The following is a 17635-nucleotide window of genomic DNA, read 5'->3' on the forward strand; positions in this document are numbered from 1 at the left end:
CGTCGATACGTCGCTTGAGACACCTTTGCTTCGTTCTTGCTGTCACATAGTTCGGCGTATAAATGATACATTTTTGTGATTGATAAGCTAGGATCTAAGTATTTCCGGTTGTTAGATTTCCTACAATAATGGGATTCAAGAGTAGGGAAACTGTCGATATGGTTTTTAATTTTCTCTTCTAGCTCCTGGGGTGTTTTATTGCCTGGTGCTTTACGACCCAGTTGGTCTGGTAGGTTAAATGAACCATGTTCGTTCATTCCAGCAAAGGCATGGTCAACGGGTCCATTAATATTTATAGGTGCATCTGTTATGTTGGAGTTTTCAACTGTTTCGGGATATAGTACAACATTATTTGATCCTCCGATTTTGCTTATTGAGCCATCATTATATACGGGCCCTAGAATAAAATAATGTTGTTTAAAATTTATTTACTAACCTAACCTGTAAAATATACAAACTTAACATACTTTATAAGTAACTTATACCCATTTAAAACTTACCTTCGGCATCAATATGAACTACACTCGTTGATTCTTTTAATGCCAAATTGGCAATGTGTCGAGATCTAGCACTCATTATAATAAGCTCATTTCAAATAAAAATAAACAAGAACTGCAAATAGTACATTACTGACTAAGTATAGCAATGTCATCTGTCAAAACTAAATCTTCGTCTGCCAAAAGTGACCATGTCTACTTGGTCAGATTTAAATCCGATGTGATATAACTAAAAGTGACTAAGTAGAGTTGGTCAATTTGGGCTGACGTTAATTTCTCTTTTTGGAAACTTGGTCAATAAAAACATAATAAAACGCACCTATTTTCGTGGCGTTGGAGACTTGGTCAGTTTTTGCTTACAAAGATATTTGATTTTTAAGTTGATTGGTCACAAAAACACAAAATGTCAATTTTGGACTTGGTCAGTTTTAGCTTTAAGCCCACGATATATTTACATTTTTATATTCATTTACATTTTATAAGATTCTTATATTGTATTCAAAAGCAATAAATTGAACGGCAATATTGTTGAGATCGGAATACGTCATAAGTAAGTTTACTTACGTATATGTATTCTTCTTCTCATTGCGCAGTCTCCTTTCGAAGGTTGGCGATCCAAATGGCAATTGTAGTTTTGGAAACTGCTGCGCGAAAGATCTCTGCGGATGAGCGGTCGAACCATCTCCTCAGGTCTTTCAGCCACGAGTTCTGGCGTCTTCCTACTGATCTTTTGCCCTGTACTTTTCCTTCCAGTATAACTTGAAGTAATTCATATCTTTCGCCTCTCAACACATGACCCAAGTATTGCATTTTCCTCTCTTTTATTATTCTTAGTAATTCTTTTTGTTTACACATGCGACGAAGTACCTCAACATTAGTAACTCTTTGTACCCATGGAATCCTCAACATTCGTCTGTATATATATACATCTCAAAGGCATCTATTCTTTTTTCTATTTCAGAGTCCATTGTCCAACTTTCACAGCCATACAGTAAGACAGAAAAAACGTAACATCTGATCATTCGGATTCTAAGCTGTAGACTAAGGTCTGATCTTGTAAAAAATATTTTCATGCTCATGAATGTTTTCCTTGCTTGTTCGATTCTTGATAGGATTTCTTTTTTTGGATTGCACTGACTATTGATATTTGTTCCCAAATATTTTATGGAATTTACCTGTTCTATTATTTGACCCTTAGCATACACCTGTACGTTTATTGGTGTCTTTGAAAATACTAAAGTTTTAGTTTTGGAAACGTTTAGATGTAAACCGAACATTTCGCTGTGGTGAACTACCGCATTTATTATATTTTGCAGGTCTTGTGCGTTGCTTGCTATTAAGATGGTATCATCAGTATATATGCTGTTGTCTATGCTGATTCCGTTAATCTTAATTCCGCCTTGGATCTCGTCTAATGCTTCTCTGAATATAGACTCCGAATACAAATTAAAGAGTAGCGGTGATAAGACGCAACCCTGTCTCACTCCTCGTCGGATTTGTATGTCTTCGGATGTTGTGTGCTCTATTTCAATTGTTGCTGTTTGGTGCCAGTATAGTTCTGAGATAATTCGCAAGTCTTGTTCGTCAACTCCAGTTGTTCTCAAAATTTCGATCATCTTTTGATGGTTAACGCAGTCAAATGCTTTTCGATAGTCAATAAAACATACATATACATCTACATTCATTCTCTGCATCGTTGCGTTAACACATTTAAAGCAAAAAGAGCCAGTCTCGTGTTCCCAATCCGTTTCGAAATCCGAATTGAGTGTCACTCACCTGGAACTCGCACTTCTTGTAAATTCGTGTATAGATAATTCTGAGAAAAGTTTTAAGGACATGAGACATCAACCTTAATATTCGATAATCATCGCATTGAGAAGAAGTTAATATTGCAAGTGAGTAATAATACTAAATTCAAACAATTTTGGACACCAGCATTGACTCCTCTTGGGGGGTGGGGAAAGACGTCAACTAATTTAGTAATGGATATGTAAAGAAAAACAGAACACTCTTTTTGCTTTATTTAATTTATGTTATTTAGGTTTTGATAGTTTGTTACGCAACTGTCAAAATACTTAAAGTCTTATTTAGCTTTTGAGTGACAGTGAGTCTTGTCATTATTAATGTTTATTACTGCCATAAGAGACGTCATTTTGATATTAGTTAAAAGCTTCAAATTAATGTTGTTTTTTTTTTGCAGTTAATGTAATTTTTATTTAGTATTGTACAACTAGCACAACGTTTTAGAAGGACGAAGAGTATAAAAAATTTGACTGATGTTGGTTTGTACAACTTTTTGCCAGATGAACTAAAAAGTCTTCACTGATTATCGTTTAAGCTTAAAATCAAATTACACGTTTTAAAACATTGTTTCTATTCAAAAACAGAGTACCTAAGTACTAGCAATAGTACTAGTTTGGTCAGGTTATGACGATATTTGATGTTTTTATATTTTTATTTAGTATGTCTTTCTAAAATTGTTAATATTAAATACCTGTTTGTAATGTTTAAATTCGCAAAAATTTTATATGTAAGTATATAAAAATTTTCACTATTCCTTTGACTTGTCAAAAACAAAACTATTCTTGTATATTGACTAAATCGGTTATTCGTAGCCACTTTCGCATATGATGGATTATTATATATATACTAAGTGACAGAGAAATCCGAACACCCAGTTTAAATGATTTTATTTCAATAAAATGTGGTGTAATTTATTTATCTTACTGAAAAAAACAAGTGATAAAGTTTTTAGCCTTATCTGTTGGAGATTCCGGTTTTTATACTTTTTGTTTTTAAATTCAGTAACAATCTAAAAATGAATATTTCAGCCGCAGTAAAGATCCAAATTTGGCGGATTGTGGTTCAATTTGTGTGATTGTGACATTCTTTACGATTGGTTACGATGCCTAGAGTACGGAGACCTATACGATTTCGTCAACTTAGTGAGTTTGATAGGGGCCGTATAATGGGACTTCGGGAAGCTGGACTTTCTTTTCAGGAAGTTGCAGTTAGAGTGCAAAGAAGTGTAGACACCGTGGTTAGGTGTTGTCAGGCATGGTTTCAAGAAGGCCGTACGCAAAGAGCAAGGGGCACTGGACGCCGCCGTAGAACAACAGACCGTGAAGATCGCCGCCTAAGATTATTGGCCTTAAAAGACCGTTTCTCTACTACCAGCTCCATTACAAATGAATGGTTTGCAGAACACGGAAGACCTATTGGCATGCGAAGTGTTTACCGACGAATGAGAAGTTTTGGCCTGTTTTCATACCGACCACACTGGGTTCTCCCTTTAACTCCAGAACACCGCCGTAATGGCCTTCAGTGGTGCAGAGAACGGTCACTCTGGAATCAGGAGTGGAACAGTATTGTCTTTAGTGATAAGTCTAGATTTTGTTTAGGCGTGCACGATGGTTGAGCGAGGGTTAGAAGGCGACGTGGTGAAAGGAGGAATCCACAGTTTTTTGTTGAAAGACATGTTTATCACACTGTTGGAGTTATGGTTTGGGGTGCTATAGCTTATGGTTCCAGGTCACCTTTAATCTTCATCAGAGGTAACATGAACGCGCAGCGTTATATCCAAGAAGTTCTAGAAACCCACCTTTTACCCTATCTTGACCCCCTGGCAAATCCAACTTTCCAACAAGATAATGCCCGACCACATGTTGCACACAAGAGTCACAATAGACTTCTTTCAACATAATGAAGTCACATTGTTAGCATGGCCGCCAAGATCTCCCGACTTATCCACATTTGAGCACGTGTGGGATATGATGGGTAGGAGATTGCTCAATTTGCAACGTCCTCCTCAGACTCTACAAGCACTTCGAGAGGAGTTGGTGGTTGCCTGGAATGAGATACCACAAGAGGAAATTGACCACCTGATCAGAAGCATGCCTAGGCGCGTTGGAGAATGCGTAACACATCGGGGTGTATACATACATTATTAAAGGTAAAAGGGCTTTAAAGCAATGCAATCATTTTGAAATTTTATTCATTTACTTATTATGCTTCATTAAGTACTTATACAAAATTTTATTGAAATAAAATCATTTAAACTGGGTGTTCGGATTTCTATGTCACTTAGTATAGTTACGGCTTCTTTAAAAGAAATGTTTTCAACTGACATAATTTGTTTTATCCCCTTCTGCTTTGTATATACAGGAAAAATACGTGCAATTAAGGGGTGATCGTTATTATTACAATAAATACACAAATTATTTTCTTTACAATCCTCTTTTGTATGACTTGTATCTGTAAACTTTCGATATCTCTCATTTTTTTACTTATATTCTCTAGCCGAGTAGCTGTATCTCAGACATTTGAAACACTTCACAACTGGTTGTATATAAGGTTCAACATGGAAATTTCATGAATTAATTTGTATACATTTTTGAATTTCATTTCCTAAAAATTCTACTATTATCATTTGTCTGTTTACCAAAACTACGTTTCCATCAGAGTCTATAACTTTCCTTTTCATATGATGAAAACTTGCTCTTTGTTTGTTTGATTTGATAGTCGTATCTATCTACCATCCTGACAACTCCTTTTTGTTAGTATAGAATTTTGGTATAAATGCTATTAAATCGTTTTTTACGATTTTATTTTTATTTCTAAAGTATTAAAAATAACCTTTATCCTATTAACTCCTACCGGTTTTATATGTAATACATTTTTCTTCAAAGTTTCATCTTAAAGTAGAAAGTGCATAATTTTAATTGGAAAAAGTCTCCCTAAATTTTTATTTTTGTGTTCGACGAACACATAAAATGGCCCGTTATCACCTGGTCTATATCTGTTATTAAAATCTATTAGTTATACATATCTATTATCCGTATCATTATTATTAGATGTGTTTTTTTCATCGGGCGGCTTATCGCCGGCAGTTTCTTGTGACATTACTTACACCTTAAAATTCAATTAGGCTCTCCGGAAATACATATCGCTACCTTAATTAGCAGACCTTGTAACTCCAAAATGTAAATTTTATAGGAGACAATAAAAACTTGTAAAATTTTATTTATATTAGCAGTCATATTTTCAGCAGTCAAATAGCTAATTGTAATTTTGTTTATTTTATAGTTTTTTTACGGAGTTAACGAGTTTTGCATACACACTATATCGGAGATACGTGATTTTCCAACATTTATTTGTTAAAATGGAAAAAAGGGTGATTCAGAAAATAAGTTTTTTTAAGTTTATTAATACAAAAATATATGTTTAACGAAACACATTTTAATTAAGTTTATAATACTAAATAAAAAACATAAATTTTACAAACTACAGTAAAACTTAACACAAACAAGGTGTTTAATCGTGAGGAATTGCAGCATAAAAGGGATAAAAATCTGGTTCCTAAATAGATGGTAAGGATTGTAAATCAAGATATGATATATATATAATATTTTTAATCGATAGTCTTTTGATGTAAAGACTTGAAAGATTGTGAAATGTCGTTGGATTAATTAATTTGTCTTTTTTTGGCGTAGATTTTTCCATTCATCAGAAAAATTCAATTTGAATTGAATTGCTTGATTAGGTAAATACTTCAATGCACGTTTATCGACAACTCGGGAGATCCACTAAGTTTGCCCGACCTAATGCTATTATAAAATAAATGACTATCAAAATTTTTGAAATATTTGTAATACAAATACTTCACTGTATATGGGGAAGGAAATTTTTTGGCCTCTTTACCTTTACAGATTGTTATATAATCTGCTGGTATACGAACTGTTTTATTTTTTAACTTCCGTTCAATGCAGGAGTGCATTGAGTCGGCCTCCATTTGTGTGTGACCGACTTCTAGGAACTTTTGTTCAAATATTACATTGTTCGTAGATGCAATATAAAGAAGCGCATTGGCTAGTGTACAGCAACGGTTCTAGTACGAACAGCCGTGGCTGTACAAAACAATTTTTTCCTTTCCCTCAGGTAAGGACAGGTTTGATAAAACGATAAAACAGAATCTGAAATTATTGTTGAAAACTCATTGGAAGTCAAACCGCCCTCTGTCTCATTCCAGATAAAACAGAATCCTTCCTTGGTATTTATGCTATAAATTGTAAAGTTGTGGACAGACAACTTCATTTTATAGTACAGAGAAGATACTGAAGATTTAGGGCAAAGTAATAATGATTGTAAATCCATTGTGAATGTTACACAAGTTGAGTCTGCTTTATCTACATCTTTTTGTATCCTTGCTTTATCTTTCTTAAGAATATGCGTTTCATACTCGTCTTGACTCAAATTTCCCGTTTTAAAAGACTCGCAAATATCGCAAACATATTTTTTGGGTTGATAAATAGAAAGATTTTGAGTTACATTTTATTCTTTGCACCAATTATCTTTATAATACGTGTACACGCTTCTTTTTGATTGCCAGCCAGGCTCAAGATATAACTTCGATGTCCTCTTGCTGCAATAATGCGATTCAACTTTAGGTAACCCAACCAAAAATGTTTCAAGTGATTCCACTTCTTTGGGTTTTCTAGGTTTTTTTAAATTAACCAGAAAGCCAGATGGTCAAAATTACGTCTACAGAAGAGTTGGAGAACGATTCGCCAGCTGCAGTCTTGCCCAGACCGTTATTTTTGGAGTTGATGGCATAATTCTTTGGGAAGGTATTAGTTGGGAGGTAGTTACCGCACTTGTGGAAGTAATTGGACGGATGGCTGGTGATTCCTACGTTTAAAACATCCTGCAAGATCATCTTTTGTCATATGTTGGTTACATTGAACATGAAAGATTCACGTTAATGCACAATAATGCTCGACCACATGCCGCTGCCATAGTGAGTAATTATCTTGATGAGGTCCAAATTCAAAGATTGGATTAGCCACCGTTTAGCCCGGATTTAAATACAATAGAGCACATGTGGGATCACCTAAAACCCAGCATACAGACAAAGAAAACCCTTTCTAAATACGATAAAGCAACTTCGGCTTGCTGCACAGGATGAATGGAATGCAATTTCCCAAGAATATGTCCAAAATTTACTTACAAGCATGATGAGCAAGATGCAAGCAGTAATAAGAGCTAAAGGAGGGAATACTCGTTACTGATCATGCACTTCTTTCAGTTAAAACGACTTGTTTAAGCAATTTAAATTATCATTAAGTTTAGAGTAAAATAACCTTATTTACCTAATATTAAACATTTATTTTTTTCACAATTTTCTCCGCATAAAAACTTAAAATTGTTCATTAAACATTGTTAAAATAAACTCTATTTTACAATAAACGACTTGATTGACCAGAATTTATTTTGAAAAAACAAAAATTTGATAATTCCAAAATATTCGATATTTTTGTCCATGAGTGTATTTGCAAGAGTTTTTTCTTCTCCTCTGTGTCTCTTATTTTCGGTCTCGACCCCTGTGTTACAGTGAACAGTGTTAGATTTCTGAGTCAAAAATCTCAGAAATAGCTTTTTCTCTGGCCAATCCATTTTTCAAAACTCTTCAAAATTTTCTTTTCTATCATCTTCTGTGAGTCTTAGACACTGGACTACACTATTTTCTTTTCTGCTACACTTGCATATCCGTTTCATTACTCTAGCAGCTTTTTTTATATTATATACATACGGTCCATTTTTTGTTTTTCTTTTGCCCCAATATTCCTAATTTTCTGGCTGTTATATTTTTCCTTATGTCCCAAGTTTGCTGATTCACTTGGTGTCGTTTCTTGCATTTGGTTTTACTTGATATTTTATTCGAATTCTTATCAAAGTCATTGGCAATTTTATGTTCACGTTTTCACAAATTTTCGTCTTAGAATAGAATAAACATCTATATTTCTCTCTGTCTTACGCTTAGTCAGGAGCAACCCTAGCAGCACGGCTAGTCAGCTCTTTCGAAAGGCGATAAAATCGCGCGCCTTCGGTTTCATTCGGGCTTCGGGGTATAAAATATACAGTTTGATTGACATGCCCTTTTCAAGGCGCCAAAATCAAGAAAGTTTTAGAAATTAGAGATCGTTTAAAACAATACGTTATGAAAACCATAAATTGTTATGCGGAAGTTATTTTAGAAATTCACTTTTTTGCTGGTTTTGTCTACTGCTTTCATATTTGGAGCAAAATGTTTCGGTGAGTCAGAGATATTCAGATTTCAATAATTTATCCGCTAGTGTCAAAAAACACGAATTTTCGAAAGAACATTTAAACAAATGTTTAGGTGTAAAAAGGATAGAAAAAACACGCAAACTATTGACAGAATTACAACGATTATTTTAGCAAAGCTGGAGCTTACATTTGCGGTAGGGATGAGATCCATAATTCTTCTAATATGGGTAATTTTAAAGAAATTTTTAATATTGATAGAAGGGGTTCATCAAAAATAAAACAAAACGATTTAATAGATTGTCTTGCTGATTTCATAAAAAATGAAATTTCAATAGAAAATCTATACTAGCGGATGATACTACTGATATTATCGAAAAATCAGAGTGTGTAACAAAATTGGTCAGATAACAGAAAAATTTCTGACTCATACAAATCATTTGTTTTAATTGCTACTATACCTGCAACTTTAGTTTCCGTTGAACGTAATTGTTCTTTCTTGTTAAACTGTTTGTTCGGGCTGTTAGGCCGTTGTCTTCTGAGATTAGTGCTCGACGTTTCGCAAACACTAGGGGTTGGCATCTTCTGGAGATGTTACTGCTTCGCTTGTAAGCTGATACTGACGCCGCGTGGTACTGCGGAGGCCATATTTATATTTTCTACTCGCCTCCCCTTCACTGGTTTCGGCGTGAGAGGGCGTGTCGTCGTTTGTAGTAGCTTTTCTTTTTTCGTGTTTTGCGGGAAGGGTTTTAGTGGATTTTAATATTGGTATCCATGTTTTGTTGATTTTTAGTCCTACTTCTATCCGATTAAAATTATTTGAGTGCTTATATTATCTCCAGCGCTTCCCGATACAACCGTGGGTAGTACTGTGATGTTTTATCCAGCATCTGCGTTTCTTCAAACAGTATCCGATGTTCGGCAAAGCATGTGTCTTTTCGTGATTCCCACATATACCATTCCACATGTGCATGGTATTCGGTATACTCCGGCCGTTGCTAATGGGTCGCGTTTGTCCTTTACCGATCTTAAACAGTCTTTGATTTTCTTTGTAGGCTTGAAAATGGTCTTTACATTGGCTTTTTTAAGTATTCGCCCAATTCTGTCCGTTACCCCCGATATATAGTGCAAGAACGCTTTGCCTATACATTCTGTTTCTTCGTCCTTTCTTCTAGAGACCTTGTTCATCGCTTTATGTATTTCTCTTCTGGTATAACCATTAGAGGTGAGCGCTTTTTCAATATTAAGAAGTTCACTTTGTAGATGCTGTGGTTCACAAATTCTCTTCGCCCTCTCCGCCAGAGTTTTGATGATACCTTGTTTTTGGCCTGGATGATGATTTGAGTTTCTGTTTAGGTATCTGTCCGTGTGTGTAGGTTTTCGATACACTTTATGTCCTAAGTAACCTTCTTTTCGATTTACTAATACATCAAGGAACGTCAGTTGTTGATCTTTCTCTGTTTCCATCGTAAATTGAATATTTGGATGTAGTGTGTTTATATAAGACAAGAAATAGTTAAGTTTTTCTACTCTGTGACTCCAAATCACAAAAGTGTCATCGACGTATCTAAACCATACCCTTGGCTTGTATGCTGAGTCCATTACCCTCTTCTCTAAATGCTCCATGAAAAGGTTGGCTACGACCGGGCTTAGTGGGCTTCCCATTGCTACTCCATCTATCTGTTCATAAATCTGGTCTTCCCATGAAAAGTAGGTGGTAGTGAGACAAATACGGTATAATTCCACCATATCCTTGGAAACTAGCACCTCAATTAAATTCAGAACGTCTTCTAGGGGAACTCTTGTGAATAGGAAAACAACATCAAAGCTAACAAGAATATCAGATTCCTGTAAAGTTATTCCTTTGATCTTCTCGATGAAATGGGCGGAGTCTTTTACAAAGGCATCGTTTTTCCTATATGTGGTTGTAAAATATCGGCCAGATGTTTAGCAAGGCTGTAAGATGGAGATCCTATGGAGCTCACAATAGGGCGCAGGGGTACATCGTCTTTGTGTATTTTCGGTAAGCCATACAAGCGTGGTGGGACTGCTTCACTGTTGCATATTCTTGAATTTATATCATCTGGTATGGACGAAGTCTATTGATTTTCCGTAGGGTGACTGCTGTGGGATCTTTTTTAAGTTTTCTATATACCGTAGGATCTAGAAGATTTTGTATTTTCGATTTGTAGTCGGTTGTCTTCATTATGGCGGTGGCGATTCCCTTGTCTGCTGGTAAAATTACAACATCTTTGTCTGCGTTTAACGATTTTATGGCACGGATTTCTTGGTGGCTCAGGTTATTTTTCGGTGTCTTAGCTTTATGCAAAATTCTTGCTGATTCTATCCTTATTTCTTCAGCTTTTTCGATTGGTAAGTTGCGAATCGCAGACTCGATATTAACGATGATATCTTCTTTGAGTATAACTTTAGGTGCAATCGCAAAATTTCCCCCTTTGGCTAGCAATGATGTTTAGGCTGGAGTTAAAACCTTATCTGAAAGGTTGACCACTGTCCTTTCTGTGTGTTGTTTTGATTCTACCTCTTTATGTTTGGTTAAACGTTTCTTATTTGTTTTTCTGGCGTTCAGTGTTCCTTCCTAGTTCATTCTCCATTTTTCTGTAACAAATGGATTCAATCTTATTCCAAACTGTATAGTTCAACCTGCTGCTCAAACCGTAAAACAAATCTAGAAGCTCCTTGTCCATCCATCGTGATAGAAATAATGACGTAAGAACTTGAGCTTTCTTCTTCCGTAGACAATCTAGTCTTCTGTAGTATGTAGTTACCTCTTCCCCGTAGAGGCGACTGATTGTTAATTGTTCTTGTAATTGTTCTTGTTTAAAAATAATTAAAAACTATTGGTTTTTAAAAGTTTGTTTCTAAACAAAAAATGGTACGTCGATACCGCCAAAAAAAAAGTTTTTTTTCAGCTTTTCCACCAGGATACACACCGCGAATTCGAATTAGCGATAGAGGAGCTTCTTAAACGCCATATTCTTCTGAGTAGCGCGAATTAAATACTTTCCTTCTCCAAATGCAATCATGGTACATATAAGGAAAATTGACGCCCGGGACATACGAGATCGAGAGATTTTTAACATACATAGGATACATAGGACCTATACCCAAGAAAAATAAAAATAATACATATATATATATATATATATATATATATATATATATATATATATATATATATATATATATATATATATTGTTATGATGTATTGTTTGTGAATGATGAGCAATGAGTATTTTTAATAATAATATATAGGGTTTTTATCGCGGTTCTCAAAGAATTAGTTTGTAAGTACTTTTTAAATGATCTTTATTATATCTATTATGAAACACACATATATATCTAACCTAGCCAATGTAAATTTAAAATAAACTATCTTTAAATTGAAATTCTTATGAAACTAATTAAATTCTATAGACAATGTAAAATTTAAACAAACTATCTTCAAAATTGAAATTGTTATGACACTAACTAAATTATATTAACAAATTTTTGTACCTTTCTGTCACTGAATGCCTAAATGAACTGTTTTCCACTGTATAGATTATAATCACCACTCAATGTCTTCTTCGCAGCTTCGGTTATCCTTGTTTTTGTGAAATTACTTTTTCCAATTATCAGCTTCCACCAATTTAAGACATTTTTCTTCACCAGCATTTATAAACCACCAAGCAAACCAGCAAACTAAGCATTTATATTTATTCTTCTTTTCTATATACCAATATCCAATCACCAAATATATTATTTAATTTTAATATTCAATTAATACTTCTTCCATTATCCAATCATCATTTATACATAACATAATTTTTAATCTTCAATAATATTTTCTTTATACTGTTTCTTAATCTTGATTTAACTCACTATATTGAACAATTATAACTGATTGACTGACTCTAACTAACTTTCATACTAAAAAACTGGCCATCATAGTAACTGTAACTCATAACTGATTCACTAACTGAATGGACATCTTGAATCCAAATCACCGGGTATTTATATCTTTTTTCATGTTCCAGAATCATCTAGCAAGAAATCCTGTTCGATTTGTTCCATTAAACACATGTCTGAATTTTCTGGAAAAAGTATATGTTCGATCCACAGACATAACCATTATTCGAGAATGTTCGACCGTAAACAAAGGTCAAATTCTGTAATCTGGAGAATTCTTTAATTTTCTATTGATAATTTTGTTGACATTTAGGTTTTTCAGATCAGAATATACACTTAAATTAATAACTATATATAAATTAAACATTTTAAACTAACATATTATTATAACCCCACTTTATATTCCTAATTATTAATTTCTGTCTGTCACTTACTGTATAATTGGTTGCCTATGCACATGGCTCACTTAAATATATTTACAACATTATAATCATAAAAAAATACTTTTTATATGCTAATTTCTTAAAAATGCCCTCACATAAATATATTTTTATAAAATTCTCTAGTATATAACTTATTAAAATAACCGAATACTTTTTATATCTAATATTATCTAGTAGTGTAACTTATAAATTATTTTCTATAAACACCAATCATATCAATATATATATATATATATATATATATATATATATATATATATATATATATATGTATCTACAGGTATATGTGTTACCTACCCGCATACTGAGGTCGCGAGCCGTCACTGTAGACATCACACCTGTTTATAGAAAGTCGTAAAATTTAGTGACGGATTGTCCAGGAAGATATTTTACATTACTTTGGACACACCCTGTACAAATGCACAATATAACAGAAAACAAAAAATCAAAAATGAAGTTAATTAAAAATAAGGAGACGAATAAGCGAATAAGACGATAAAGCAGGTAGATCGTCTAATAAAGATGAAAGAAGAAGAAAAACATGTTTTATTATAGTTTTTTCATAGTAAAATTTTTTCGAAGTATAAATTTTATTTATGATATTATTAGATGCTGAATTATCTATTTATGACGAATTTCTTAACACATTTTTACAAAGTGTAAATAAGCGTACGCAATTAATGTCAAACCCTTTAATAATGAATATATTCTAATATGTTCCTAATAAAAACCGAATGGTATCCTTTTATATAAAAAATAAAAAATCAAACTTACCTAATGAACTATACAAAAAGTAACATAGTGCTGGAATCCACATCCCTTCTGCAGGAGTAGAATCGAAAGCTTCGAGAAACTCCACGAACAGGACTCCAAACGATTTAATAGTTCCTGGCACCAATATGTTAACCATGGTCGCTCCGAACAGTACCAACCAACCCCATCCGCCATCAGGTGGTACCAGTTTCCATTTGTCCATTTTTGGTTCATTCTTTTTGTGTTCTAGTAAGACTACACCTGAAATGAATAGGAACTTTGGTTACAGTGTACAACTAGGTGCTAATGGTATTCGTCACTACTTGAGAATAGATAAAGCAAACTAAAGAAACAGCGCCACCGCTGTTAGCGATGTGGAAAAAAAAATATTTTTATTATATCTTATTCATCGTGTTTTTATTTAACAGTCCATATAGTCAATGTGTCAATGATCAAATTATTACTAATTCTATAGTTTTTTTGTTCAAAAAAGGTTTTTAATTGCTCTACAAAATATAATTATGTTTATTTCTACTTTATTGCTTTTAGACCTTTATGAAATTTTCATAAATAAACTGGCAACCCTGACGACACGGCAATGGGTAGCTTAGATGTCAATTCGTATCAGTACTCTTGTGCTTGGATTACAATTTAAGTGGTATGCTAGTGTTTATTTTGAATGTTTAGTAAGTTTATAGACGTTAATAGTTGTTTTTAAAGCTTTCTATTGAGATTCTAATTATTAAATAATAATTGTGCGTAAATTAGGAAGTCATATCTAATATCTTATATTTGTTACCGTTTTTTTATTCTCATGGTGTTAGTCAAAGGCATCTTACCCATAGTTCAAGTTGTAGAAACAAAAATGAATGGTTTTGAGCATTAATTAGTGAATTTTTGTAACCAGCACAGTGTTATCAAAAGCAATTCCTGGAGTAACCTTCAAATCTTGGTGATAATTTTTTATGGCACTATTCATAAACATTATTATTATATATGGACATTTCTGTCCATCGGGGCTTGTTCACCTAAACCTTTTTCTCTCAAGTATTCTGCCATACAGCCCTTCTATCTTCTCGGTTTTCTTCTACCTCTCCTTCCATCAACTTCTCATCTAACAGCTATATCCTTCGTCCCACATAGTTTTCATCTTTGCGTCTGACATGATCAAACCATTGCAGTCTTTGTTCTTGAATATTTTTGAAACTGCAGTCACCCCGGCTCTTTTCCTAATGAAGTCGTTGCTGATCCTGTCCCTTCTAGGCTCACCCAACATCCATCGTAAAATTTTTATTTCAGCTACATCCATCTTCTTTACAGGCCACACTTCATTGCCGTAGACGAACATAGTTCTCACCACACTATTGTATATCTTTCCTTTCAGCCCTTCAAGGATTTTTCGATCAAAAAGTACCCCGCTCATTCGCTTCCAATTCAACCAACCAGCCTGTATACTATGGTCAATTTCTCGATCTGGTGTCCCATTTTCCGTTATGTAGGAGTCAAGGTATTTAGATTCTCCTACTTATCCTAGTTTTTCTCTGATTCTATGTCCAAAACCATTCCTCTTCCTCCCAGCCACATATACTCCGTTTTCGACCTGCTAACCTTAAGTCCTCGCTCTTCAATAATCCTTCTCCAACATTCCAACTTCTCCAACATTTCTTGGCTCTCCTCTACTAACACGATATCATCAGAAAAGAGTATTGACCAAGGAGCCCCCTCCCTTACTTTCTCTGTCAGTATATCCATAAAAGGATTAAACAAGTAAGGACTCAGTAAAGAGCATTGTTGCAAACCAACCGTCACTGGAAAACTTTCGGTCAATCCGACATTAGTTCTTACTTTGGTGTACGCTGCGTCATACATATCCTTCACGAACCTTACTTCTTTGGAACCCATTTCAACACCAATGAAAATATCAACAACTTCCTCTCCTAGAACCTTCCAAACCTCCACGGGTATTTCATCAGGTCCTACTGCCTTACCATTCTTCATCCTCTTTAACACATCGACTAATTCATCTCTCATCTCCGTCTCTCGCTATCCTCGGTATTGCGTTCTCAACAACAATTATGGCGTGATTTCAATTTCAAGTCGGCCGGAGCGGTCTCGTTGTCGGCTCCCCCCACCTTTTAACGATATCATTAGTCCGGAACTAACAAACCAATCACCTTTTTTAAGGAAGCCTCTTTTAAAGTATTTTCCGTACTAACGAAAGTTTGAATACCATGTTATATGTCATATCATAACATTTTCAACTATTTGAACACATCTGTTCTGGACATAATTTTGAAAATTATTAACTATTTTCAAAAAACTTGGATTGCAAAATTATTGTGCAAAAACTATTTAATGGATTTTCTGAAATTTTGTGTGATGATTGAACAAAGTAAAAATATATCTTTCGCATATTAAGTATGAAGAGCCTATATATAATATAAGTATATTAAATAAAACAAAAAAACCCTTTTTTTAACTATTTTTTTTGTGGGTTTTAGTATTTTTTCATTAATAATAATAATTTTTAAGATTTTCAACTACATATTATATCTTATGTAAAATTTAACTGCAAATCTTTTATTCGTCTTGAAAATTGTTCTAAAACCAATAGGTGCTGAGATATGTAAGAAACAACGATTTTTTTATATATTGTTTAATAAAAAGTTAAGCCCAATTTTGAGAACTCCCGCATAGCGATATTATGATTTCTAGTGATACTTAAAAGCGATTTATGGAAAAAACTATAAAAATTTTTATTCAAAAAATATTTTATAAAAGATATATATATATATATATATATATATATATATATATATATATATATTCTAAAATTGCCATTTCGGGTTACATCACAGAATGTTTTCGAACTAATCCGAAAAATAAGTCCATCATCAGTGTAATTACTAGGTATACATGAGGGAAGCCACTAAATATGTGGGTAAAATCCCTTTAAATGATGTTAACCTTGTTAATTAATACATATTTTGTTGTTAAATTTAAATGATGTTCGAGTTTTAAACAAATTTACATCATGACAATGTAAAACTCCCAGGGATTGCTATTGCTAACCCAAGAGAAGGTATGTCTATGGGTCCTTGATAGCAACTACACTATCAGTTTAAGAAATTCAAACTCGGAAAATTCCAACGAATGTCTTCCAAATCTGGGAGATTTGGGAGACATTCGTTGGACTTTCCGAGTTTGAATTTGTATCAGCGCAAGTGTCTGATGAAGCTGGGATAGGCCGAAATGATCATAACACTTTATTGATGCCTACCGATTCGAGCACGGGAAGTTTAATGAATTTGTCCTCCTAGGCCATATATATATATATATATATATATATATATATATATATATATATATATATATATATATATATATATTGTTACGAACACGCTCTCGGCATGGCCCAGGTAACGGTTGCATTGCATCTCTAATACTCTTCTCGAAGGTTCGCGGTGTATCGAATGCGAGGGAGAATAACCGGTCACGTAGGCGAATTAGAGGTGGGACAACGCCAGAATATTCTCGAACCTAGTAACTGTAGTATATATATCTCACGATGTTATGAGTTAAGTTAGTTGTTAAGATACTACCGAACTGTAAAGTTATAAATAAATATATGTATATAAATTCGAACCGCTCGTTTTATTTAATCTCGCTACAGTTGGTGTTACGGTGTGAGTAAAAAAGAAATAAATTCAGCAGTGACTTTTGAAAAAGACTTTTGAAAAGTATTGTTCGTCGGGAACATCCGCGTAGTTCGGTAGTGATCTTTGTACGAAAGAACATTTAAAAAGTACGTGTGTGCCTGACCAAACATGCTGCTAGTACAACTTTCAGTAAAACAGTTGCGTGAGCAACTGGAAGAACGCGATGAAGACTGCAGCGGCTCCAAGAAGATACTCCAAGAACGACTGAAGACTGTTCTTAACAAGAATGGAGATGACCCAGAGACA

General features: G+C 34.0%; 1 protein-coding gene across 1 annotated transcript in view; it reads right to left on the minus strand.

Moving 5' to 3' along the window:
• Positions 1–17635, minus strand: part of hrm (solute carrier family 16 member hermes) — a 145059-nt gene that overhangs the window by 14835 nt on the left and 112589 nt on the right. Inside the window, exon 2 of the mRNA XM_072545420.1 lies at positions 13692–13931. Coding sequence (XP_072401521.1) covers positions 13692–13931 — 240 coding nt within the window. The remainder of the gene's footprint in view (positions 1–13691; positions 13932–17635) is intronic.

The sequence above is a fragment of the Diabrotica undecimpunctata genome, chromosome 10, assembly GCF_040954645.1.
Source record: "Diabrotica undecimpunctata isolate CICGRU chromosome 10, icDiaUnde3, whole genome shotgun sequence".
Taxonomy (NCBI): Eukaryota; Metazoa; Arthropoda; class Insecta; order Coleoptera; family Chrysomelidae; genus Diabrotica; species Diabrotica undecimpunctata.